The 27055-nt window shown below is 44.0% G+C and overlaps 2 protein-coding genes across 2 annotated transcripts; one reads left to right on the top strand and one right to left on the bottom strand.

The window, feature by feature from the left end:
- Positions 1-6638: 6638 nt before the first annotated feature.
- ppox (protoporphyrinogen oxidase) lies at positions 6639-16928 on the bottom strand. Its single transcript, XM_012818010.3, has 13 exons — positions 16791-16928; positions 15617-15722; positions 15316-15450; positions 14621-14736; positions 14094-14226; positions 13727-13871; positions 13126-13319; positions 12894-12957; positions 12587-12705; positions 12132-12245; positions 10506-10655; positions 8089-8131; positions 6639-7891 (listed from the first exon to the last, which is right to left on the bottom strand). Exons 2-13 carry the CDS (start codon positions 15701-15703, stop codon positions 7758-7760), a joined length of 1434 nt encoding a protein of 477 aa, XP_012673464.1. The 5' UTR covers positions 15704-15722; positions 16791-16928; the 3' UTR covers positions 6639-7757.
- A 3754-nt stretch (positions 16929-20682) lies between these two features.
- Positions 20683-25127, top strand: upk1a (uroplakin 1a). The gene is made up of 7 exons (XM_012817948.2): positions 20683-20796; positions 21322-21522; positions 21674-21748; positions 21915-22022; positions 22784-22960; positions 23617-23700; positions 24254-25127. Exons 1-7 carry the CDS (start codon positions 20683-20685, stop codon positions 24296-24298), a joined length of 804 nt encoding a protein of 267 aa, XP_012673402.1. The 3' UTR covers positions 24299-25127.
- Positions 25128-27055: the final 1928 nt, after the last annotated feature.

The following is a 27055-nucleotide window of genomic DNA, read 5'->3' as shown; positions in this document are numbered from 1 at the left end:
TGTGTGTGTTTCAAGAAAGAGAGACAAATAAAAAGATAGATAGAGTAGGAAGAGAGAGGGGTAGAAAGCGACAGAAGGAGGGAGACAAAAATATTGGCAGAGAGTGTAGTGGGATAGAGGGAAGGACAGTGTGTAAAAAAGGTAACGATGGTTTACACCTTTGGGGTAAAGACTATGTACCTGTCCGTATATCTCAGTAATCAACCAATTTCACTTAAGTGATAAGCTTGCTGAAACTGATAAACAACATTCGCAATGAAGGGCTGTGGCTTTAGCTTGTGGCCACTGGAATCTAAAATAGAGAGAGAGAGAGACAGAGCTCTGTAGAACATCAATATAGACATACCAGCGAGTCAATCCGATGCCTCTCTCATTTTATTCACCACTTGCTCTCTCTCCTCAATGGACTTCAAACGTGACCAGCGAGCCACAAGCATTTCCGAGCGTCTTGTTTAATGCCAGGCACATCCGAGTCACCGGAGGGGGCATCGGTTAAGTGTAAATGCCAGCGGTGATTGCGGTCGCAATTACAAGATGGAAAGAGCTGGTATTTACTCATGCCATTTCCAAACGTTAAATCTATCTAGCTATTACTGTGGGGCAGGAGAACCATTTATTTTGTATTCTGCTGGAAGGTGCCTGGTTTCATGTATTCTGTCATTTATTAAGATAAATGTTGATAATTAAATGGCACTCAGGTGTAGATTAAAACACACAAACTCTCTCCTCACCAGAGTCTCTTTGCTGAGATTCTTTCCTGATAACTGGCATCTTCACATTCATGCTGTCTCGTATTATACTCTATACACAATGGAAAAAAAACCCACTGGGGTCTCTTTTTAGATACATTTAGCTGATTACTTGATGGTTTAATCCACTAATGAAGGCCCAAAGCTGGACTCAGTGAGATGTAGGGCAGACCTCCATGACCCGCCTCGAGTCCTGGTTAAGAGGAGAGAGAAGACCTCCTCCACCAGCATGGTTCCCACAGGACGTGGGATATGGGAAGACATGCTTTCCATCTCTGGGATCTTGTTTCGCATGTAGCAGAGCCTCCAGGACAAAGCCCACCCCAGTTTCAAACATCTAGGGAATCGTGTTTTAGCACATAACATCGGAATCAAGCCTAATTTTGTCCCCTTTCAGTGATTGTAATATAATCCATTTTAGTGAGAATTACCGTGCTTCCCTATTTTCTAAAATATAGGTTCAACCAATGAGGCTTCTTTTGGCTTCTTGCAAAAGAAAACGTTATCAGGTCAAAATCATTAAGGGTAAGACATTACATTTGGCAAATATACAGCAGTATAGTAGATACTGTTTTTTTCCCAAGCTTGCAAGTCTGGCATGAAAACACAATGAGACGATGTTATGTAAGAGCACTGGGCCACACTGAATGTCGCTGACGGAAGAAGCAAAATACCCAGCTGAAACCAGGGGTACTTAAAGATTAAGAACAGCAACCTCCAACTTCCAAACCAAAGAAGGATTGAAGTCGGGGTGCAGCTTAGGAGAGGCAGGGATCCCTGGCTTTCTGCAGATAAAAACTTATGCACAGTAAGTCCACACTTTATGGTTGATAGTGAATATATTTTATAACCTATGAGGGGCAAGAGAGGGAGGGCATGAGGAGGGGGTGGAGGTGTGTATGTCCACAAAGATTTCCTCTGACACAGACTAGAAAACATTTATCTGCTTCACGTGGATTAAGGTCCTTAGCCTTTTATGAGCAGTCAGAGTTAACCAGGATTTGGGGAAAAAAGTTAAGTAAGTAAGTAAGTTAGTTTGAGCAAAAAAATAAAAAATAAACAATTATGAAAATTATGTGTTTTTGTAAAGGACGAAAACTGGGAGATCTTTGCCAGCACAGCTTACATGTACACATTTATATGTAAAACTTTGATGATGCATTCAAACAATGACTTAGTAGTAGCAAGTGCATCTATGCATTACACTCCTCTTCAGGAATACACATTTGATTATCCAGACAGCTGTGTGGCTAAGCCAGGCATGTATTACGTAAAGGACTGCCATAGATAAATGCCTTACCTCACCTGCATGCTACTAAGTATACTTATACAACAAATAGGACAGAACAGAGGTGATCTTAACTGGGTTGCATCCATCACCCCACCTCCAGTCTCCACTCATCAGTGTGATTCATGAACATCATCTCACCTTCTGAATGTGGCAGTCTCTTACGGGCCAAATATAGTTTATATAACAATCACGGAAAAGATGTGGAGTGAATGTACACACTACATCTTTTACGCCGCCCTCCCAGCACCGACTGTGGTTGCTAAGCAAGTGTTCTGTAAGGAGGTTTATAGCCAACAAACACAAAATGCAAGTGCTGTACTGTACGTCCCTGTGCAGAACGACAATTATTAGCTGTACTAACGTACCATTTCCGTGAGGAAATGTTCACTAATATGTAACAGGCTGGGAATAGCACAGAGAGAACTCACATGGAGAACACTGCTCCCTGAAGTGATTAAACCAGTGCAAATACTCCCCTGGAAGACTTCAAGATTTCAAAGGTTCCTCTGTAGGCCCCTATCTCCCTCCGAAGTCTGCGCGGAAGCCGTGAGAGAGACATATGCTCCTTATGACCGGCGAGATGAGCGCCTGAGTGTCTAATTGGAAGGACTCCCCCCTCCACGTCTCTCGTAATCAGGCGGATGTGCTGCTCACCTCCAGTTAATCACTGTCCACGAGTGTACCGCATGCTCTCAGCCACCCCCCCCCCCACCCCCCCCACCCCCTCCAAGGTAGATATGTGAGGAGATGAGAGGGAGCTGGAGAGGAGGGAAGCAAAAGAAGTGCAATGATTATGGGCCATTAGTTATGCGTGAAAAATTCATCTCGCGCCAAAGGAAGAAGCGGGATAAGGGAGGGTTGTCGACGAAGATAACGCGTTCATTAAAGAGATGTTAAAACCACGTGCTGTGACCACGGGCCCCATTAATATTTCAGCTGGCAGGCGGCACGCGAGCGCGAGGGGCACGGGGGCCAAGATGTATCTGCTGTCAAAGCTGAACCTGACGCACACCTCCTCTATCCCGACAATGTCATTTGCTGATTAATTAAACTCAAGCTGGCTAATGTTTATGAAGAGGCAGGCAACGTAGCCCACTCAATGGTGTGGTTTAATGGCCTGAACAGCCTGGCGGATAATTGCATGCAGAAGTAATAAGTCTGTGTTAATATGATTGGGAACATGAAAGGAAAGCACTAGGCGAATGGTGCTATGGTATGGGCCCATTAACGCACAGGGCCGTAAGGCATTATGAATTAAAAAGAGCGGAGACAATCTGGGGATATTAACAATAGTCGTGACATAATATCTGTTGATAAGCTATGGCTGGGAAATAAAAACCTCTCGAGAGTATGACTGAGAGAACAAATTTCAGTTAAGTCATTGTTCTTATTTCTCTTCTAATGCTAAGCCATTTTTTGCTCCTCAGAAAGAAATCCTCGTCTTCTCCTCTGAGTAATCAAGCCTGGTGCAGTTCCCTCTATATTTTTCATCATCTGTTGCTAATGAGGCATTCTTTCTGCCTGTCCGCCCGGAGGTCCAGCGGTCTGGTCTCGCCGGAAACGGAGGTCACACACCGCTAGTCTGACCTCTACAGACAGGACAGCTCTGCGCGGACGAGGCAGTCAAGGGAGACCATGTGGACAAGCCGTGACTGACTGACATGTTGTCTCATGTTGTGCCTGTGGGAAAAAAGCATACCAGTGAAAGTAAGAATCAGCACACAGCCACAAATCATTTTCCATTGCATTCCATGGAAATTTAAGGCAACATAGGGTATCTCCGGAAACACCTAAACTGGAGAGGCTTTCAGCACCAAGAGAAGAAGTACTTCATGGAAAATGTGGTATTTCAAACATGATGTTACTGTTTAACCCCCACCCCCACCCCCGGGTTCGACTAAAAAACAAACAAGATAAAAACACTTGACATCTCATTCACTGATGTTCAAAGTGTACCCTACGGCTCCAGCTGCCAGTGGAGGCTTGCTGTGTGTGAGTGTGTCATGTAGCCACCGCACGCTTGTGTTGTGTGCTCCCTGTTTCTGAGAGAAAACAATTCTCCTCTTGGTTTTTACAGGTTTGTTTCCCACCGTAGCAGGTGGTAATAGCATCGACGTGTCCATCATGACTGCAAAATAACAAGCCGCTCTTTCGGAGGCGCTGGTGCTTCAGTGAGGGGTGGTGTGCAGCCAACCCCAGCCCCAACTGTGTGTGGACCCACAGCAACCAAAACACAGCAGCTATCAATCCCAGCAGCACTCATCAAAAACATCAATACACACCCAGCGTGCAGTATCACTGAAGCCCACTTCCTCTGCAGGAGATGGGGGCTGGTGGGGGGTGGGGGGAGAGTAGGCGCTTGCTATTTGATAAGTAAGTGACTGAGAGAGAAAGGCGGAAAGGCAGTATTTTAGAAAAAGGTCATAAAGTTGCCACGTTTTTTTTTATTTTTTATTTCACCTGTTTCAAACCAGAACTCAGGGCAAAGCTAATGAAGCCCTCAGCCGTTTTAATGAGGCCAGTGTGAGATTTGAGTGAGCAGTGGCAGTCAGTCACAGAGTCGAAGGCATGCAGAGCGACGGACTGAGATGGAAATCACTGCCATCACAGGGCAAAGCTTTGAGGTCTGAGACATGAGAAATGCTGAATGTTGGTGTTTCTACTTCAGAGTGTGTGTGTGTGTGCTGTGAGGGTCATTAGGTAATGGCTGCCTGTTTTCAAGTGTTACTGAGAGCTGACTTGAAGGACTGAAAATACACCTTCACTGTGGTGCTGGGAAATGACACACTAAATGTGACAGTGTTATGGGCCCTTGAGGGAATGCAGCAGGAAATTGACAACGACAAATCTGAATTTAATATCCTAATATAACAGAGCCACGGTATTCTCTGCTACGCGTAATGGCATTCACAATTCATGCAGAGAGGGTTGTAAGTAATGTCGCATCGCAGTGTACAATATAACAGGACCACAATGGCTGATTTTCATATTTCTGAGGTGAAAGGGGACCTCCAAGGAGTCACTGAAATCAAACCGAGGGTGAGTGCTTTCTCTTGATGACATTAGAAAGGAGAAAAGAAAAATGAATCCCATATTTCAGCGGACACATCTAGCCTCCTTGCTTCCCGCTACCAGGGTGAGTAACAGCATGGTAGGGACAAAGGCAAAGAGAAAAAAAGACACAGGGACCAAAAAAAGGGCTTCCTTTCAGCGACCCAAAAGCAAGCGTGGTAGACAAAGCCTGAAGGAGTACCAAGGGGATGAGACTGGAGAGGAAATGGTTTAGGTGTCACTTTCTGGCTGGAAAAAGTAGTAAAGTGTGGACGGCTGAGGAGAGCTTGGGGTTGGGGTTGGGGGGGGGGTTGTGGGGTGCTGCTGCCAGTGTCCTTGTCTCATTTCTCCATGGGGCCGTTGTACACAAACACACACTTTCTCACACTCTCCCACCTTGCTCCTGTCTCTGTCTCACCAAGACGGCAGAAATCTCCTCGCGAGGAACTCGGAGCGTGACAGTTTGTCCCCTCAGTCTCAACACAAAGCGTGAGGATAGCCAAGCACCTGCAAAAAAAAAAAAAAAAACCATCCAGGAGACATGAATACAGAAGACTGCTGCTCTTCCTTCCTTTCCTAAGGCCACATGCCAAGAGGGATTTTTAATTGCAATTCATGTTGTCAGGAGTCCAGGAGAGGAGAGGCGGCTGCCAACAGGTCCTGATGGAGTTTTAAGAGGTTCCAATGCACATCAAATGACTCTCGAATAATGCCTCGCTTTCCTTTTTAAGCCGTTCCACATTAAATCCATCCTCATGGCCATGTGCCGCACTCTCGCAGCAAGGCGGATGTGACCATATGCTCATATATTTATTTTCAAAACCCGTCCCTGAGAAACAGGCTTGAATAATGCCACTGACAACGGTGTCACTGACCTGTGGGGAACTTCTGCATTATTTACTCGGCCATTTGCCCAGAGGACATACATCAAAACAATTTCAGTGATAGTCACTGCCACATCAATTCATAATTTTTTGTTTGAGAATCAGGAACCTGGCACGAAACCCTATTTTGGAAGTGCACAAAAAAAAACCGCACACAATCAGCTTTGGCATTCAGGATGACTGTTGTTGCAGCCTCCTCCACTGTCAGAGCCTTTGTGAGACTGAACACAAGCAGGCAGAAAATCAATTAACACGGAAGGGAAAAAAAAAACATTCAGAATCAGTATGGAAGAGGAAGACAAATCACCAGAGTGGTGTTGACGGGCTGATCTCCATTTTCCTCCTTTGATGTGCTAAAACGCAAGGCTCACACAACCCAGTGAAAGGCTCTCTTATATGCACAGCTGCATTTTTCAGGTGGATGTGGCGCTCTTGTGGCCTCAGCTGAAAACACCTTCACTGTTTTGTCTGACTGTATTTGCGTAGACCTGAACAGAAGTACACTTGCTGTCTGAAGCTTTCCCTGGATGGCGCTGTAACAGTTTAAGAAAACTCTGTAACTGTTTTAATGCCTCTCGGTTGGACTTTCATTACCAAAACTACTAGGAATGACTACGTGATATGGATAATAACACTTCCTACTAAGTTCCAGCCACAAGACAGTAGAGATATACTTCTTTAATTCTCTCTCTTGTTCTTACACACACAAATGCACACAGTCCTAAAGCAGATATACTGACACAAAGCACTACAATGGCATAGCAAAACTTTCCATTTATTCCTTTCTTGGCTTGCCAAAACACAAAACCATATTTACAAAGATATATAATTATGATTCTGATTCCATTTCAGAAAAATAATCTGCATTGAATAAATAAAGATTTCTCTATAAACTCTAGACAGGGTCACATTTGAATGATTGACAGCGAGCGCTCCCGGCCCCATGTAACACGCACTCTCAGGAAGACTGTTGTTCTTCCTGAATCGGTCTCTTTAGACCGGCTGTCAGTGCTCAAAGAAGGGAACGCTGAGGGGGAGCCAGTGCTTCAAAGGGCTGCAGTTATGGCTGGCAAGTTGGGGAGCCTCGGAGCGAATGGGCCACCTTGGCAGAGATGCAGCCACATGATTCCCACGAGCAATGCACAGATTCACATTCACAACAGACAACAGAAAGGCACATTTACGGCCACACTCCTGACTGTAACTTTGCTAAATGCTACTTTATGATGGACAACTTCAGAACACATATGGAAACTATGGTGCCCAATGGAAACCTCCACGTGTCTTTCAGTCTGTCTCTGATCCTTTACCACAAGGGACAGGAGCAACACTGGAACTGCAGACATAAACAATCTTATATTGACAGTGTGCTTAAACTTCAATTAAATCAGTTTAAAGATTTGTTTTCAACCTTTTAGCAATAACAATTTTAGTGATTAAAAAAAAATAGGTACTTATTTCATAAATAGTACCATTCCTGATTATTGATTTGCCCAATTTGATTAGATTAAATACACTCCATTACATAAAATAAAATAAAAAAAGCACATATGGCTGACGACTGAAGGCAAAATGTAAGATTAGCTATATTACTCATGGCATTGAGATTCAAAATCAACAATGTTATCTCCCTGTATAATGATAATTCAGAAAAAATACTGGATGATCAAATCAAACAACAAATGTAAACTAAGCGGAAAATAGCTAAATTAAAAAAGGAAGTCATTAAGTCAGAGATATATTACAATCTGGAAGGAGCTCTGACACACTCACACACTCAGATTATACAACCCCCACCAGCCTCTCTGCTGCTGTCCGTCCACTGAAGATGACATCATTGACTGAGACGCCGTCGTATGAGGCACCGACCAGTGTGAGAGGCATGTTGTGGTCACTGATGTACTTCCGCATGCTCTCTGTAACACATCCACATCACATGTCAGCTGGATTGTACACACCGCAGGTAAGTAGGGTCTTGTCAGTCTAAGGGTGTGTATTTGTTGTCTGCAGGTGTGCCCCGTGGGATTTGACTCATGCTCCTTACAGTATGTCGAACATAGAATACTACAAAACATCAAATGTACGATTCACGCACACACTGATCAGTTCTCACCTAGTCGCTTCCAGTGTCCAAGGTGATACTGAGGAATGCAGTCCTGAAAAAAAATGTTCAGTCATTTTTTTTTTTTAAATCACACACATAAAAACACAAACACAAAATGTTGATCAAGAAGCTTCTCAGACATCAATTTCTGCAAATGATCGGCCATCTTCTGCATTATGCTTCTAAAAGCTCTATAAGACAGAAGTCTGACTAGATTTCCTGAGAGACACACACAAACTTTTGGACCATATTTTCACCTTCCATTATAACAATACTGGCTCATGACCATGCATTAAATATTCATTTCCCCTGATTCAATTGTGCTGATTCCTTTTTAATGTGCGTGTATTAACACCAACGCACTCCTAACACCATCATAAAGGGTCCAAAGCTCTACACCCACGGTTCTAAGGTTCTAAAACCACGGTTCTAAGGTTCTAAAACCTGGCCTCTCAAGTGGACTGAAGATTGCATGGCGGTGGCTCAAACTACTGCACAGATGTGCACAGTCAGACAGTCCATCAAGCCGTTTTCTTTTTGTCTCATACTCTTAGAATATGTCCGCTGTCAGCGGGTGACTGGTGAGAACAGTCTGCGCCCTTAAGGGAACTCAGACGGGATTTATTCATGCTGACAAAGGAAATGACAACAACAAATCTCAGAGGGAAAAGCAAGGGACCAAGAATCAGGATTGAACGTGAACAAAGAAGTATGGCGCTCTGAACACTGATGGAAGGTCTATGTTTTAAACAGACGCAATTTCACAGGGTAATTCCTGTATGCCGTCATTTATATAACCACAGTCTGCACACACACACACACACACACACACACACACACACACACACACATGTGTGAACCAAGTGTATGTGTGCACATGACTATGTTGAAGGCTATATTTTCTCATAAAAATGAAGTATTAGTATTCACCAATGTAAAACCAAACAAAAATGTAATTTTGGTTTGCATCGAACTGCAATGGAGATTGTGCCTACCCATAGATCAGTGTGTGTGCGAGTGAGTGTGTGTGCGAGTGTGTGAGCAAGTGTGTGTGTGAGTGTGTGTGTGAGTGTGTGTGTGTATATTCAGCATACAATGCAAATCCATGTCGACTGAAGCTCTTATGCATCTGTGTCAGTCAGTGTGTGGGAGTGCCTCGGCAAGACTGTGCTGATCTGTGGGTAAGAGTGAATATTGAATATATACTGTATGTGTGTGAATATATCTGTGCGTGTATGTGCATGCCTGCGTGTGTGTGTGTGAAGTCAGTGTTTGAATGGACGTGTGAAGTGTGTGTTTAAAGCATCTCAGCTCCCATCCCCTAAATCCAAGATGCTATTAGACAGCCTCCTTCCCTTTCCCCATGGGTCAGTACCCCCCCCCCCCCCCCCCCCCCCCCCCCCCCAAACTCTGCCACCAGTACTTGGAGCAGCCCCCCCCCCCGCATCCTCTTTTCCTTATGTACAATAGGTCAAGCCCATTCCCAAGGTGGCATCTGCTGAGCGGAAGGCATGGAGAAAACATACAGATATAGGGTATGTGCATATAAATAAATAATGGATAAATAAAAAAGGCATCCATCTGTTGAGATATTTATCAGTGACAGGCACAGGCTGTTAGTTTCGCTCTGGATCCGTGGGGATGGCACTGAACAGACTAACATTGTCAAGCGCTGGGGCTGAGAGGCTTGCAGGACATGCAGGGCTGAGACTGTCACTCAAACAAGGTGACTCACCGAGGACCTCTGGTGGAGAGAGAGGCTGTGACAGGCAGACTGCGCAGTGGAGGGGCACTAATCCACCAGTGTGGTGGCAGAATTAGATGCTGTCAGACGGGGAGCTATGAAACATGACACCGACCATTAATCTAATCTTTGAAGTAAGATGGTAGGTTTAATTTGCAGTGGTTTCATTTCACTGAGGTTTAACTTCAGCATTCAGACACTGTGGGCTATGACAAGCTATATGAAGATAAACAGAACCTCGACAAACAGCCTTGTTGTGTTAAGCCTGACTCAAAACAACGGAATAAAAACATTTCTATGAATTACCTGATTTAAAAAAAAACTGAAAAAAAATGTAAGGATGGATGGAACACAGGCCTCCTGAGGAGACTACTCAAGCATGCGATATGCGTAACTCTGCACCTCTGAAAGAGTGAACGCACATCCTAATATCTTATTGAATCGGCTGCCTGGGAAGGAAATCTAATGATGTAGTGCCACATGATTAATGATCAATGATCAGAAACGGAGCTGGCTTACTATGCGTGAATGCCTGCTACTGGGAAACCTAATATTCGTATTTTAATATTGGTTGTGAATTCACCCGTGTGCTGCTTACCCTCCTCCCTTCTCCTCTCCTATCCTCTCCTCCCCTCGTACACACTGGAACCGTACACACGGGAGCATCCTGACTGATCCCTACCTTAAGCAGAGCCACACAGCTCCAGATAGGTGCTGCCGTGACTCCAAGGTGAGAGGTCACGGCCTGGGAGGCCCTCTCCAGCAGCCTCTGCTCCGAAACGCTATCAGGGTCGCCGAACGTTTCCTGGAACCACGCCCCTCCCATCATCACCTAGGGGAAAAAAAAGGGGAAACACAGACGGGCAGGAGGCTCTGTAACTGAGGCGCAGAACGGGAGCATGGACATCAGAAGAAAGCGCACGGACACACTCTGACGAGCCATGGCGGTCTCAGTTCACGTAGCTGTCAGCTCTTTGGTCCCGTGGAGTTCCCTTAACATTGAATTAGTCCCAGCAGCACCAAAGCAATTCCCCACCAGACACACTTGTCAGCGGGGCGAACTAATGAGGACACCAAATTTGACAGCAAATTTCGTTGTAGCCTCTTTCTATCGCTCTCTAACTCCTCTCTACCCTCCTTTCTTTTGTTCCGTCTCTCTCTCCCTCATCTCTCTATCGCTCCCTCTCTCTCAAATGAGACATCAGGGGAGAAAAATAAGGCCGTCAGTTCTTCAGAATGAGGGCTGCTAGTTTTGGCGATCGGGGACAGAGTCAGAATGCAGGAGAGGAGGCGCCGTCACTTCCAACGCGATGTGTGAGTGTGTGTGTGTGTGTGTGTGTGTGTGTGGTATTCTCTGGGTTGCATATGAATGAGATCTGTGGCGGTATGAGCCCCTCGCGGTTTAACACTCATCCTTTACCACACATTTGTCTACCCAACCTGCGCGTCCATGTTACGGCCTTCTGCCCGGTAAATAAATGATGACTAAAGAAGTGGGAGGAAGTGAATTATTCAATGACATTTTGTGGAATTGCACTGGAGGCTATTTATATGGTCTGGTAGGGCAGGGTATTTCAGTGAGGAGTACTGGGATATTTCTGTCCCACGGTTACGTCAGCCTTTGGCTTTCCTTCTCGGGGATTGGAGGCTGCCAGTCCTGAGAGCTCTTGGCTTTGTGGAGGGCTGGAGGGAACCAATAGAGATCTGCATGTAGACATGAAAGATTCAGAGCTGTGCTTTGGCTTCTCCTGCTGCCTCCAACATAGCCTGGAGACACAGGCGCACTAAAGGGCACGTATATGACACTATGAATGTGATGCGTTATGGGCACGTATATGACACTATGAATGTGGTGCGTTATGGGCACGTATATGACACTATGAATGTGGTGTGTTCTGGGCACGTATATGACACTATGAATGTGGTGCGTTATGGGCACGTATATGACACTATGAATGTGGTGCGTTATGGGCACGTATATGACACTGTGAATGTGGTGCGTTATGGGCACGTATATGACACTATGAATGTGGTGTGTTCTGTGGGTGGAAGAAAGGAAAAGGAAAAACATGCCAGTTTTTTTTCTTCTCATGCTCTGTCTGTCTCTCCCCATGTCTTTCTCTCTTCATCTCTCTTTCTTTCATGCTTGCTCATCTCATTCTCTGTCATTTTTCATTCTACCACTAACCCCGCTCTTCTCTCTCTGTATGTATGTATGTATGTATGTATGTATGTGTGTATCTATGTATATATGTACTGTATGTGTGTGTGTATGTATGTATGTGACTGTATGTGTGTTGCATCTTACCGTGAGTCTGGTGGACGGTACTCCAGTGCGGTTATGTTGTGGGAAGGGAACAGAGTCGTACACCACCCCTAACAGCCCACTGTCCTCCGAGGAGGGCACCAGGTGTCCAAAGCCCTACACATCCCCCCACACATACACCAGAGACACACACACACACACACACACACACACACACACACACACACACACACACACACACACACACAAAAAGAAAACACATACACAAGTTCAGACACACACACATTAATAAAACCAACTACAGCTGTGGCACAAATCTCATTAAAAACTTTTTCAGACACCCAAAGGGAAACAAAGCAGCATCTAATTAACCAAAACATATTAACAAAGCGTAATTATGAAAGCGCCCTTAATCTTATCCTAATTACCAAGTTTTCACAACCTCCATTAAAGGTCATCTCACCCCACGCCCTCCTTCTAACCTATCTCAACCTCACCGTGACGGGCAGGACGGAACCCTCATACTCCAGATTCACCACGGCGACAGTCACCGAGGCAATCTCTCGCAGCTGCTGTGACATGGGTTGGGCAGTAGGGGGAAGCATAGAGGCCAGGGCTGCATTCATCAAGGCAAGGGTGGGGGGCAGTGTTACAAATGACCAATGATACTTAATGGTCATAAAACAGAAAAATATGTCAGGGTAGATAAGCAAAATTGACAATGTCATGAGTTCACTAATCGACTGAGGATTTAAGCTTTAAATTCAGTTTCTGTAGAATCTGCCCTTCAAGAGTAAAGCTTACATTTGGCAGGCAGTGCTGCAATCACGTGGTCAGCCATCACAGTACATCCATCCTCCAGCTTGATCTAAAACACAGACAACACATCAGATAGCCGTGACATTTTGAAAGGCCAATCGTATCTAAATCTAATTCTAAATCCCTCTGTGATGTTTCGTGGCCAGGCAACCGTAGTGGGAGGCTGTTTCACCTGCATCTGACTGCAGACCATCACGATATTCCTCGCAACTCTCACCTCACAGCCACTCCCAGTGGCATTCACTGTCTTCACGGGGGCATGTTTGTGCAATTCCACGTGGTCTTTATTATTCAGGACGTCTTCAAGAGCTTCCGGAAGCATCTGCATGCCCCTCCGCAAGGACCACTGAGCCCACGACTCCTTGGACGACCTCGTAGCCAGGTCGGATGGCGTCACCACCGGGCCGCCTCCTGGGATTGGTAGAAAAGAATGATCTGACATCACATACAGTTATCACCTTGGAACATGGCCTGTTGTGAGCCTGCAGCTCTCCAGCCATCATCAACCTTTTTTTGTTACGTTCCCTGTGAGTCTCCACTTTTATTGACAGACATGCTGTCGCCCTGAAGTAATTCAAACTGATTTTTCCTGTTTAACAGCTTGATCCGGCGGGGTTGCTGTGAACTCTGTGGCCTGTTAACATCTCTCAGTGTGGTGAAGACCATCATCGTTTTTGAAGAGACAGTCCATTCCAATCCACCCCATTCTCCTCTCTTGTTTCAATCCAGGCCCACCCTTTCCCCCAAAGCACCAACACTAGCACCACCACGGTCAGCCAGTGGCTCCACTCCTCCCAGCCCAGCGGAGGGACTCTCACCTGAGCCGAACACCATCCCCAGCACAATGGAGCCTCTGGCCTGCTCCGCCCTGTAGAGAGGAGGGAAGCAGGAGCGCACGCTGAGGGCCCTGCAGTCTCCCGCAAACACGCCTCTGCACAGGCTGTCAATGGCAATGTCAGCCAGCTGCATGGAGAAGGGGGCGACACGTTAGGGATCCACACTAAAGAGTGGAGAGGACTGCCTGCTATACACACAAGAAGTAGACAAGAGCATGCATTGGAGAGAGACAGAGAGAGAGAGTGAGAGTGAGAGTGAGAGTGAGAGAGTGAGAGTGAGAGAGAGAGAGAGACAGAGAGAGAGTGAGAGAGAGACAGAGAGAGAGAGTGAGAGAGAGAGAACGGTCACCTCGGAGCCTAGTCTTCTGGAGACAAATGCATGGACAGACTCGTCCTCTTCCTTGCTTCTCTTAACCAGGAGCTCCTTCATCACACTCTGCAGGATGGGCTGGGTAAAAGGAGGAGATGTCCGTATCACTCCACTGCAGAGAGAGAGAGAGAGAGAGAGAGAGAGAGAGAGAGAGAGAGGGATAGAGAGAGCGACCGAGCAAGAGAGAGAGAGAGGGAGAGAGAGAGTGAACAAGGGAGAAAGAGCGAGAGAGAGAGAGAGAGAGAGAGAGAGTGAGAGAGTGAACAGCAGGAAAACAGGAAAATGGGGAAAGTCAGAGGAGAGACGGAAGTGAGTGGGATAAAGATTGGGGGGTGGGGGCGAGAAAAATGCGAGTGAAAGAGGGAGAGAAGAAGAAGAAGGAGCGATGTAACTCATTAGCATTCTCGCAGAGGCGTCCTCTAGTGCATTAATTATACAGACAGACAAGACCAGTCATGCGGAGCTCAGGGACTGGAATTATTCACCGCCTCCGGTGCGGTACTCACCCCAGACCAGACGGCATCTTGTGGAGCTGTCCCCCAACATAGATGAAGCGGTTTTTGGAGGCCACATGATCGTAAGTGACGGGGAGCAGCTCACTCTCTAGTCCTAGCTCAGACACCTGCAAGAAAGAGACATAGAGTCCCATGCTAGTCAGCACATGAACAGCATTCCCTCTCCAGCCCTATTTAAAACATGTGGCTTACTTTGATGTCTTAAAACCACTGACTATTCAGTGATTCTGATAATTTTTTTTCTTAATAATAATAATAATAAAAAAATACAAAAATTCTGACAGTGACCACCTAGTGACTAGATGTAATGACTGAAGACTTCAGTGAAGAATCCAGTGGCAGTTTCATGTTTTTCATGTTTCATGTTCATGTTTGAACTACATCTGAAGTAGTTTTTGCTACTTTTCAAATGGCATGATGGGAACATCAGATACATGGTGTGTGATGATGGTGGTAATTAAAAGATTACAAAAGTCTGTAGAGCTTTCAGTGGCATAGAAGCGCTACAACAGAATTTAAAATCTTAATTATGGATTCATGGAATCAACATCAAGGTAAACAAGTTTGAGTTTTTTAAAGCTATACTAACACTCATATGGTGCTATACTCTTCAAATCCACAGATATTATAGGCGATGCATGACTTTGCGTGACAAACAGATGTGTATGTGCACAAGCAAACAGTACCATGTTGAGTGTGTTCGTCCCCACTGCTCCTGCAGGCCGGACCCCTCTAGGCCCGTGTTCAAACACCGCCCCATCTTCTCTGCGTGTGGAGCTCAGCCAGCCCCCACAGCGCCCACTGCCCTCGAGCACCACGACCTACAGGTAGAGAAACAGAGAGAAAAGAATGAAGTGAGCAAGAACGAGAAATATTGTAACAAAATAATAATAATAATATTAAATAAACACAACGCAAAGTAAGTGTTACATTAAAACAGAACAAGACAAAGGCATGGCAGTGAGAGACTGTGTGTGAGAGATGTACCTTGGAGACCTGGGGGCTCTTACTGAGGTGATAGCAGGCTGACAGGCCCCCTATCCCTCCCCCTAGGACAGCCACCGTCTTCTGCATTGAACCCTGACTCCCACGCCTGAGTGGAAACAATTGAGTGGAGAGGTTCAGGACCAGGAGTGGCAAATCATTTTTTACATAACACATCACATTGAAAGGTAAATCAACTGTTTTTTTTTTACAGTGGCATAAAACATAGAGCAAAAACTGACATAAACTGACATAAACTGATATGCCAGTGGGGGACAACTACTAGCAACAGACCACTAAAACGAGTCACCAGTTCCGAAATATTACCTGCCATGCTAATGTATTGTAATCGAGTATACATGTCAAGTTGTACCTGTTGAGAAATGGGTCACTTGTGACTCGAGAAAGTGAGAAACTAATTTTGCTTCACCTCGCAGAGACACATTTCACGAGAGGTAAAAGGACTATCAATTACAAGAAATAAACGAAATGCCTAATACGTGCATTGGCAGGCTTACCAGTTCTTTTGAAAACGCTAACTGGCCTCCAAATGAGGGTATGATACAGTAGCGTTCACTAATTATCAACGTCTTCCCACCAGAAGGCGGGCGGATGCAAGCTAGGGGTGCAGTGCTGAATTTGATAAGGTGTCAAACCCTCTTTGTTATCGCTGACAGACATTCACAAGTGCAACAGTAGTCAGTGGTTGTACGAAACATTGTTCTTGACATTCCGGCGCTCCTTCAAGTCAAAGGCACGGGTTTGTGGTTAAACGTGCATTGTGTAGTGGTGACGATGCTTTGCTTAGCTTTTCTTTTCTTTAAGGCCTTAATTTCTCCAAAAAGACATATATTCCTTATTGAGACACCACCATTTGAAAAGGGAAAGAGACATTAACATGCTAGAGTCCACACTTGTCTTTCTGCTCGCATGCCACCACCTACTATCGACAACCCATTTAGGAACGCATTCAAAGACATGTTCGCTATAAACAGTGGTATGTGTTAAAGACTTGCCGCAGGAACCAACCTGGATGCATTTATCGCTAACCTTTTTACGCACGTTTCGTAACAGACTACATAAGAGAGTTACACAAGTCGCAAGGAGAAGCACAAGTTGCTACTACCGCGTGTGTTCGCCTGTAGTCATTACGCATTACGTTTGGTTAAGCTCTTACCTTTAGCTGTAGGGTTATAGATCTTGAAATCCTTCATGTATTAGCGAAATATTATGCTTAATAACATCAATTTGACAGTTGAGCCCGTATATCGGTCGGCTTGTGACCAGTTTATCAACAAGGGTTACAGCCAATCGTAGTCAATGTTGAAGTCTTCTTCTTTTTCAAAGCTGAATTAATTCAGACACATTACGTTTATGGACTGCCATCTAGTGTGGTGGGTGAGGACATGCAGTTCGACATCATAAAGCCTTTGAAGGTTTATATTAACTTAAATTGCAGAGTATAGCAAAGTGTATGTACAATATTTGTGATGTTTCACAGTGACTGCAAAAATCGTCCTCACATTTTTGAGGAGCCATGGTGTATTAGCTTTCAATTCAAGCGAGGAAGATTTTAATCTGGGTGTGGTTCCCTTGAGATCTGTGGACATAATGACAGTATTTATTTTGGCACTCTTTTAAATCAGCAGAGGTAGAAACATTTCAGTCAGTCATAGGCCTTTTGTTAATCATACAATTATTTATTTAGGATATGAATGTAGGGTACTGAAACATGAGAAGGAACAACTAGGAATAAACTGGGAACAATTAATAAAACATCCTTTTAGATTAGATTCAACTTTATTGTCATTGCACAGAGTACAAGTACTGAGACAACGAAATGCAGTTTAGCATCTAACCAGAAGTGCAAAGAAAGCAGAAAAGTGCAGAATATGTACATATGTATGGTACTAATATATATATAAATAAGATATATACAGTATGAAATAAGATATGTGCAGTATGAACAGTATTGATAGTATAACTGAGGCAAAGACTATGAACATGAGCCGCAATATTGCTATTTAGCAGTAGGTAGTGCAGATATGACATAAGTATATGTAAAGTGCAGGTGTAGTTTAGAGAAAATGTTCTATGCTGGGGTGTACCACTACCTCCTTTCCTTTTTTTAAGCTTGGAAATATGCACACATAGAAATTGTATTGCATAAAACATTACTGTCATAATTATTTTGAACTTTCACATTGTTTTACACAACTCTGTTTTTCTGTCAAATATTTCCTGCTCCAATAATTTTGCAACATGCCGGGCCATGGCCTTTCTCTTGTGATAAGATACGGAAATACGCAGTGTCTCTGTCAGTTTGAGAAAGTCCATCCTCTCTGGCTGCAGTGCAGACAGTGGATAGACCACCTGCTGGTAACCCAGCTGTGACAAAACCTCTTCACTCCTCTTCTTCACCTCTCCAACTCCCTCCTCGTCAAGCTGATCCGCTTTGGACAGGACCAAGTAACACTGTTTTCCCGTCCCTGAGACATGGTGCAGCAGACGCACACAGTCCACGCTGAGTCTGAGGGGTGACAGAAGGATGTAGACATCACAGGTGGGATGCAATGCAGAGGGCAGGGGAACAGCCTCCCTACTCCCCGAAAGTAAGGTGGTGTTAAGCCCACCAATCCTGCCTATCCCTGGGAGGTCCCAGAGGACCACGTTGGTGAGTTGCGGGTATGGGTATGCCAGGGGCTCCAGGGTGGTTTCAGTAACACCTGTTGGTGCTGCCACCTCATCTCCACCCTTCAGCCCCAGGAGGGCATTGATGAGGCTGGAGCTGCCGCAGCCTGTGGGCCCCAGGACTCCCACATCCAGCCGGAAGTCCTCCATGGCATTCAGGATACTTAGAAGCCTGGAGGGAGGGTTGGTCACATCCCTGGACTGCAGAAATTCTGAAATCTTGTCAATATCTTCCTTCTTAACCTTCCCTGTATCCAGGGCGGATAAGATTGTGGACCTGAAGAATTGAGTGTGATAAATGTTGTAAGTTTCCCAACAGGAGTCAAAATACCAGTAACCCACCAGCTATCAATTTTTAACCATCTGATCTAAGGGCACAAGCATTACAAGTATATCAAAGGTATTTAAGTGTTAGCACAAACACTTACTTAGCATTATTTCCCAGTATTTTCGGCATTCTGAGCTCTTGGGTAACATCTCGTATAAACTGACAAAAAGCCTTCTTCCTCATCTCTGGAAGAACGGAGCGGAGAAGCCCACCGATCTCTGTCATTCCCACTAGATTGGGTGGGTCCTGGCCGTCCTGTGTCATCTCTCTTTCCCTCCTCCTGCGCTGTATCTCAGAGTTGCGTTTGGTCATGCGCTCCCAGGCACAGGTCTTGCAAGGCCCTTGGAGTTCCTCTTTGACCAGGTCCGTCTCTTGGTCTGCTCTAACTACATACAGAGGCTGATCCCTCTCACGTAGCGCCGTGATAAACCCCATGTGGTCCTCCTGGCGCAGCTCTGAGGTGAGGACCACCAGCAGGTCATAGAGGGAGCCTGCTTTGGGTGGATGGTCAGAATATGGCACAGAATGCCCATTTAAAATCCATATACGGACATTGGGAATATAAGGATGGGAGACCACTGGGAGGCCATGCTCTGTTCTCCACACTTCCTCTCTACTTTCATCTCTATGCTCTGCAGATTCTTTGCTTTCTGTGTCTACCTCAGCCATCTCACTCTGTTCTAGCTCTTCCCCTACCCCATCACTTTCATCTTGCTCTTCTTCTTCGTCATCTTCCTCATCATCTTCTTCATCCTCCTCTTCTTCTTCATCGACTATGGGGCAGTCCTCTTCATCCTTTAGTCCACAGACAGCTCTGGCCAGTCGTGCATTGGCCTCAGATGTACCTCCGGTTACGACTACATCTAGTGAGAAGCTTTCATATAGCTCCAGAGCTGTAAGCAGCTGCTTTTCAAGTCCTGACACCCTTGGAGCCATTTTCCATGCTGCAAGCATAAGCTTAATGTGCTCTTCACTCAGTTTGCCCTGCATGGCTCAGTGGTGGAACTATGTGTAAAATAATACAAGGTACTATTATTAACAATGAGATTGGATTAGAAGAGATGATTAAAAACAATGTTTCTTTATGTCTGTAAAATGTATCTTTAACAGGTGTAATAAGAAAGGATCATTATTATCCAGTAAACAAATAGACTACTACATCCTAGTAGATAGGCTGTAACGTTCTAGTCAAAGAGCAATGGTCAATTGCAAGATGTCGTTTGAAGAATATGGCAAAATACTTGCGTTAAACAAATTTTCCTCTCAGTTCCTATGTCAAATTCTGAAGGCCAGCAACATCCAAAGTGTATTATTCTGTCAGACTGACTAACCTAACTGAAATGATAATGTGTATATCCTGTACTGCTAGGCAAGGATCAGGTGTGTTTGACAATTGAGTCACTAGTGTAAACATCAGTGTTGTGTAAACATCAGTGTTGGCCAAACAGCAGTTTGAGTGACTACCCAACAGGGAAAGCCTATATTACTCCTGAGGTGGAAAATAATGCTATTCTATGTCAATAACCTAGTTGTTAGAGATGTAAGCTGCAGTCATATATCTCAAAATGCTGTAGGCCAACAGCAAAATACAGGAAATCAACGCATAGTTCTGACAGAAATCGTCTCAGTTACATACCGGAACATCAATCAAACCCATTACATGCACCAGATGAGCGTTTCCAGCAGAACCCAGCAGATGTCATGATTACACCTTGAAGGAAGGCGTTATGAACCTAATATAGAGGTCCCCCCAAAAAGAGAATAGACTTATGCCATACGTATAGCTTTATGGCTTTCCACACACTGCACTGTAAACTATAACGATGTCTGTACCATGATTCATAATAGATTGACCACGTGGTGTGCCCTAATTGTCATATCAAAGTACAAAATGACGATTTTGTCATTCAGGACCATTTCAAAGTTGTTCAAGTTGCCACACCGCATCTATCGCCTTTGAAATGGAAAAGCTATTTTAAACAGACTATTAAGTCTATATTTTTTTAAGAAGCAGCTGAATACAGTGACGGTATATTCGTTCACTGAAAATATGAGGACACTTACGTCACCATATAGTTATCCACCTATCATCAACTGGATCAAGTCTCTACAAGAAGTGAGCGTAGCGGGAGCGACAGGTGCGGTCTTTGAGAGCCGTGAGCAGGTAAGGAATGATGTTACATTTCGTTAAACATTTTCTTAACTTGTGCTGTAAATGCCCTTTTTAGAATTGCTTTTATAGCACAAGAGGAATTTAAAGCAGCCTAATATTGTTTCACAAAACATTAGCCTACTTCCATAGCTCTTAATTAGATAATTGTAACTTTTGAATTGGTCAGACGCCTTTTTGGCTTGCTGTCTTTAACATTGTGTGTAGTAATGGCGTGGACCAACGTTGTGGACTCAATACTTATCCTTATTAAATGCTATTTCAAAAAATGCCATTGCTTATACTTTCTCCATAGATAGGTCATTTGAGGCTCACACGTTGCCACCATGGCTGATGGAGGAAACACTTGCTTTATGGTCTTTCTCATTCTTTTAAATTCATTTGGGGCTGTAAGTTTCCTTGTATAACATCTTGAAGTTTCTCTTAGTAATAACCTTTTTTTCTCCATTATTTCTAAAGCTTATCTCACCACTTACTCCGACTGACACTGTAATTAATAATTTGTATTCGCACCAACAGGCAGCAAGCCTTGCTCTTTTTGCCCTGGCCATTTGGGTGGCAGTGGATGGATATGAGCTGTATCCAATATCGGGGGTCTCAGGGAAGGATGATATCTTTGCTGGGGCTTGGATAGCCATTTTCACAGGCTTTGCCTTCTTCTGCACCACTGTATTTGGCATCTTGGCTGTGGTAAAGCATAGCCGTCTCCTCGTCCTACTGGTAAGGACATATGCCAAACAGAGATGAATGAGAAGTTTTTACACGTGTGTCATGCTTCTCATGTGTGCCTGGGAAAGAGCACGTAACACATAGACCAGTTGTGTAGCCATCTTTTAATTAACCTGAGCGAGGGTTTTTCTTTTTCTGACAGTACCTGATATTGATGTTTATAATCTTCATCTTCGAATGTGCTTCCTGCATCACAGCAGCCACCCACAGAGACTATGTGAGTACTTTGGGGAAGGGTCTGATAGGACATAACTTCTGTAGCTTTCTGAGATGTAGTTTACGTTCTGAAGTGCGTAGTGATATCTACAGCCCTTAGAACTACAGTTGTGTCGGGCCACCTCCTTTCATGTTTTAATCTCTCATATCCTCCCCTTTGATTATAGCTGGTGGGTAACAGCAACCTGGTGAAGAAGCAGATGCTAAAATATTATGCCGATGACAGTTTTGCGGGGCAACAGATCACAGCGACCTGGAACAGGGTGATGCGTGAGGTGAGCAGTTACTAGCCACCTTACAACTTGAATAGTTGGGGTGTGTACATTCTGAGAGTTGACTGAATCCTCTTGATTTTGAGGTACTGTGTTGTGAATGTGTGTGTGTGTGAGAGAGGGTGTGTGTGTGTCACGCCCTCTCTCTCTCACACACACACACACACACAGTGTCAGTGCAATTATACCACCCTATGTGTCTTCTGTATTGACCTGACACAGCATGCCTAGTTGTTTCGGTGTTAGTAAAAGAACCGGTTTACAGGAGTGGCGTGTGGGAAACATGGAATCAGGACACTCTTGCCTTGTCATGAGAAATTGGTGACCTGTATGCGGTGAAGGACTCTGGGTCATATGTCAGCTAACGGATGTCTTTACTGGCCATCATCAGTTCAGTTATATTCTTATCACAGCTAGGGACCTAAGGACCCTTTTCAGATTCACAGATTTCCTTCAACTATACCAAATTAGCTTTCATTCTTTGCAATTTCTAAAAACATAACTTCTTACTTAAATACTGAAAGTGCACAACAGATCTGTTCTTGGGGATCTAAGTACATGTACTGTAAAGACATTCCTTTATCCTATCTCAACTGGGACACTGTATCCACAGGGCCATTCATTTTTTAGGGAATCATGATGAAATCTTTCCGAATTTTGTCCTCATGCTTATTCCACACTGCAACATGGATTATACTACAGATGTGATGAACTGGACACATTTCTCTTCCTTCATCTTCATCTTCATCTTCTCCTGCCTTCAGGTTGGATGTTGCGGAGCAGACAGTCCACAGGACTGGATAGACTACAACTCCACGTTCCGGACGGAGTTTGGCACAGAGTACCCCTGGCCCCAGCAGTGCTGCAAGAGACTCAGCAACCATGAGGTGGCAGATGTGGAGGGCTGCAAGATAGGGTTGAACAGCACCCTGTTCTCCAAGGTGGGTTGAACAGCACCCTGTTCTCCAAGGTGGGTTGAACAGCACCATGTTCTCCAAGGTGGGTTGAACAGCCTGTGGAGAATCCCCACTGGAAAGTCACATTTCGTACAGAGAGACTGCAGTGCACCAGAATAGGTCTCACTTTGGCACACAAGTGGTTAAAAAGATAAATAATTTGTAATAATGAATAATAATGAGTAATTAATTAGCAAAACATTTCATGTGACTCCCAGCTGGAGTCACAATACGTTCAACTCTGTGCACTTTGTTTACCCTTCAGTTTGGGTCTGATATTAAAACTTATTAAAGCTTTTGTTAGCATTACTTTTTCGGAACATTCAAGCTAGCAGACTTTATATTGTCACTGTTATCACAAAATAGAGGGGCTCTGTTATCAGCCACTGACATTTCAACAAGTCCCATCTTCATCAACCAACATCCAGTGAGACAGGCTACTGTAGTGCTGCTACTGCTGTGCTGTTCTGTGCTCCATCCGTGTGGTGACCCAGTCTGGAATAGTTGGGAAGAGTCTGGAAAAGTTGGGAAGAGTCTGGAAAAGTTGGGAAGAGTCTGGAAAAGTTGGGAAAAGTATGGAAAGGTTGGGAAGAGTTTTCTGTTGATTGATCAAGTAAATGATGTGACCTTTAATTCCTCAGGGCTGCTTTGATCACATCGAGTCGGTGTTCAGTCTGTACACGTGGTCTGTGAGTTGGTATGGCTTCTCTGTCCTCATGTTCATGGTGAGTTGTCTTGACCAGTTAATTGTCTCACTTCTAATATGATACAAATCAAATCATATTTCTAAAACTAAACACATGAGTAATAATTGATCTAACTGATCATTACATGGTATTATTAAGCAACAGGGGGATTCTCAGAAAGAACCTCCGTACATTTTACAAAATGTCATGGATTTATTCAGAGTGCTTTGAAGCACGTCTGACCAGTCTTGACATTTATTTTTAAGTTTAAATACATGATACCGTATCACTTCAGTTCATTCAAGTTCACCAGGTGATTTGTTCATGTGGTAAAAGCCTTGTGTATTACCTGTGCGCAGTATGTGGAGATTCAGTTAGGCTACATGTAAGGATAGAGGGATGTTCTCAGGAAATTAATTTTTATGGCGTCTTATCAATATCATTGCATGTCAAAACTGAATAATGCATTTCAACAGGTTTCTTTTTCTTCTTATTTTAAATATAAGCTTGGTTATATTGGGTGGCATTCCTGTTTAATTTAGACACACAGAACATAACTGCATACACTAACATGGAGTGTTGTCCATTTTAGTTCTGGCTCATGCTGTTGACCATGGTGTACTACCTAAAGATTTGAAGAAAGGGGATTTCTTCTGCAGCCACGGAGCATGGGATGATTACCATGTTACAGTTTGTCTTCATATGTTTATCTCTTGTTATGGAATAGTATGGCAATGGCTTTATATTTGTCGGTTTACTTGTATTTGTATTATTTACGCCTAAAAACGAACCTGCCTAAGAACAATATGACCTTTATTTCAGCTTTGCTTTACCAGATGTCATTTCTGTTCTGAATATTTAAAATAATATTTCGGCCTATATTTTACAGTTTGCCCACTTAATTTGAGCATTCCATTATTGAATGAATAATATATTTGTATGTATTAAAATTTCTATGGAACTTTTAAATACATGTCTGAAAATGTCTTGACATGTTTTATAACTTGAATTCCATTAAAATAGTCTGTTTTTTCTGTGACACACCCAGCACGTAGAACCGTTACTACACACCTTGTTTGTGACCACGGAACGGTGTCTTGACTTGCGGAGAGCCGAATGATGTTTGTTTTCATGGGCTACTTTGGGGTGTACACAGATCTGCCAGCTGGAACTGGACAATCGGGTTAAACAACTGGGTGTTGGATAAAATCCCATCCACTCAAATTACAGCAGATAATGGAGGATAGAGTTGAAACCGTGTCACTTCACGGGATAAAGGGATTTAGCAGCACACCTACAAAGTAGACAGGAAATGAAGAAAAGGACTTTAGCTGAAAAATGGTGAAAAACATAATTTGAACATCAGTCACAATGTCAGTCCTGCTTGTTTGTCCTTCAGCTACTGTTTCTGAGGATAAAAGAATCCTGGGAAACTGATGATACTGTGATGCATTAGACAATGTGTAGTGTGGTTTATACTACAAACTATAAAATACAAGGTCATAGTTTATAGGTCACAGCAGTAGCTTAAAAAAATGACTGTTCAAAACAGAGGAGGCAATGACAAGATTGTGTCATCGATGTGTCCATCAACTTTTTATTCACACATTGGAAAATATTACAAAATAAGATGAACTGCCTTTTTTGCAAAGTGCTCTAAGGCCGAAGGGAGAACATTGGACTGAAAGTTCAGGTTACAGTGCGTTCATACACCAACACATACACACACACACACACACACACACACACACACAGTCTGTCTCTCTCACACACACACATACACACTTAGGTAGTATAGCCATTTTAAAGGAGGATGTTTCCAACTTGAAAGAACGTCTCAATGTACTTCACTGCATAGATATGAGTCCAACAGAAGGAGCATTCACACGGACACAGACACCCCTCACCCCACCCCACCCTGCCACACACACACACCAAGGCTCACATTGTACCAAGAAAATATGTCAAGACAACATACATGCTCTACCGTGTACCTTTCAGACCATCACAGCGATTAGCCCAAGTCTAAGACCAAGGGTTAAGTTACATCGTACAAAAAAAAGTGTGCAACGCTGTCTTCCGTCAACAGAGATTCTCAGAGACAACAGATGTGCTGGGGTCGAGGGCATTGGCCCTCTGGTGCTGTGATCAAAGATAGCTGCTTTCGTTCGTTCGTTTTGCTCACAGGCTGCCGATGAGATCACAGCCACGCCTCAACACCTTTGTTTTACTGTTCAGTTTCCAGATGACTGATTGTTCCTCCTGAAAAGGCACCAAAAGAACTGAGTGACTGCCGGGTGCTAACAAAAGCTACCACATCTAGCCGTCATTCAAGAACAACCGATACAAATTTTTATGTATTTCCTTTTCTCATCCTTAGTGTTTTTTTTTTTCTGCACCCAAAGAAAACCACAACGCAGCCCCTTCATTTTCCAGTGCTATTGGTGGGAACGGAATAACGAGGTCATGGTAGGGAGTTGCTGAGCACTGGGCAGAAATGATTTGAACTGTTCTAATATGTCTACCCAGGCGCAGCTTACCTCTTAGAGTAAGTTACCTGTTGTAAACAATTTAGGGACAAAAAGGAAGGAAGCACAAAAATATACGATGTGCATGTCTGACAAGCACTTCATCATATGTTTTGTTTACGGACAGGATCACTTTATGACCGATTTATTTATCTGGCATTCCTTGCTTATCATTTACCATTTAGATATAGAGATCAAGTGGTCTATTTTGAAGAAAATAGCTATAAGCTACTCAAATTTTTTTTTATCTACCTTCATACCAGTACCATTGAAGAATACAAATTCCAAAGATTTTCCACATACACTTTCATGCAGTGACCAAGGAGAAACACTGTACCGCAATGGAACAGTAAAGAAAGTTTAGTAAAAAAATACTATCCATCGACCATACAGACGTCCATGCTGATTACAGACCACAATGCATTGGGGATGGCAGTGGATAGTAAGACTGATTATTGTTAGGGGCTGTTTGAGAGAAGAAAGACATCCTTGAAGGATGTGTAGATTTAGATCACGACACCACGAAACAATTCCCACACACACACACACACACACACACGCACACGCACACACACACACTGGTCGAACCATGAGGCGAACATGAGTGGTCCTTAGACTGATCACCTTCTTTTAACACAAGGCAGTGTTTTCCTTCAGCAACATATCTTAACAATGTGCTTTTTGTAGCTTACCTTGAGGCAGACGAAGCTGTTAGGACACAAACACACACACGCGCGCTCAAGTGCACCCACACACACCTAGAAATGCGCGCACACTTGCACGCAAATCGTTCACTCTTACACACTTTTCAGGGATAAAGACGAACAAATTCTACTTATTCACATTCACCCCCCCCCCCCCCCCAC

This window comes from Clupea harengus, chromosome 11 (assembly GCF_900700415.2).
Source record: "Clupea harengus chromosome 11, Ch_v2.0.2, whole genome shotgun sequence".
Taxonomy (NCBI): domain Eukaryota; kingdom Metazoa; phylum Chordata; class Actinopteri; order Clupeiformes; family Clupeidae; genus Clupea; species Clupea harengus.
Note: the sequence above shows the minus strand (reverse complement) of the source record. Positions and strands in the feature narration are given on the sequence as shown.

Excerpts from the sequence above, each read along its gene's own strand:
- ppox (XM_012818010.3), bottom strand. The coding sequence starts at position 15,703 with ATGCAGAAGACGGTGGCTGTCCTAGGGGGAGGGATAGGGGGCCTGTCA. Across the intron at positions 14,737-15,315 it reads GGACGAACACACTCAACATG|GTGTCTGAGCTAGGACTAGA; the intron begins GTACTGTTTGCT and ends TCTTTCTTGCAG. Across the intron at positions 10,656-12,131 it reads TACCGTCCACCAGACTCACG|GTGATGATGGGAGGGGCGTG; the intron begins GTAAGATGCAAC and ends TTTTTCCCCTAG.
- upk1a (XM_012817948.2), top strand. The coding sequence starts at position 20,683 with ATGAGGACACTTACGTCACCATATAGTTATCCACCTATCATCAACTGG. Across the intron at positions 22,023-22,783 it reads GGAACAGGGTGATGCGTGAG|GTTGGATGTTGCGGAGCAGA; the intron begins GTGAGCAGTTAC and ends TCCTGCCTTCAG. Across the intron at positions 23,701-24,253 it reads TCTCTGTCCTCATGTTCATG|TTCTGGCTCATGCTGTTGAC; the intron begins GTGAGTTGTCTT and ends TGTCCATTTTAG.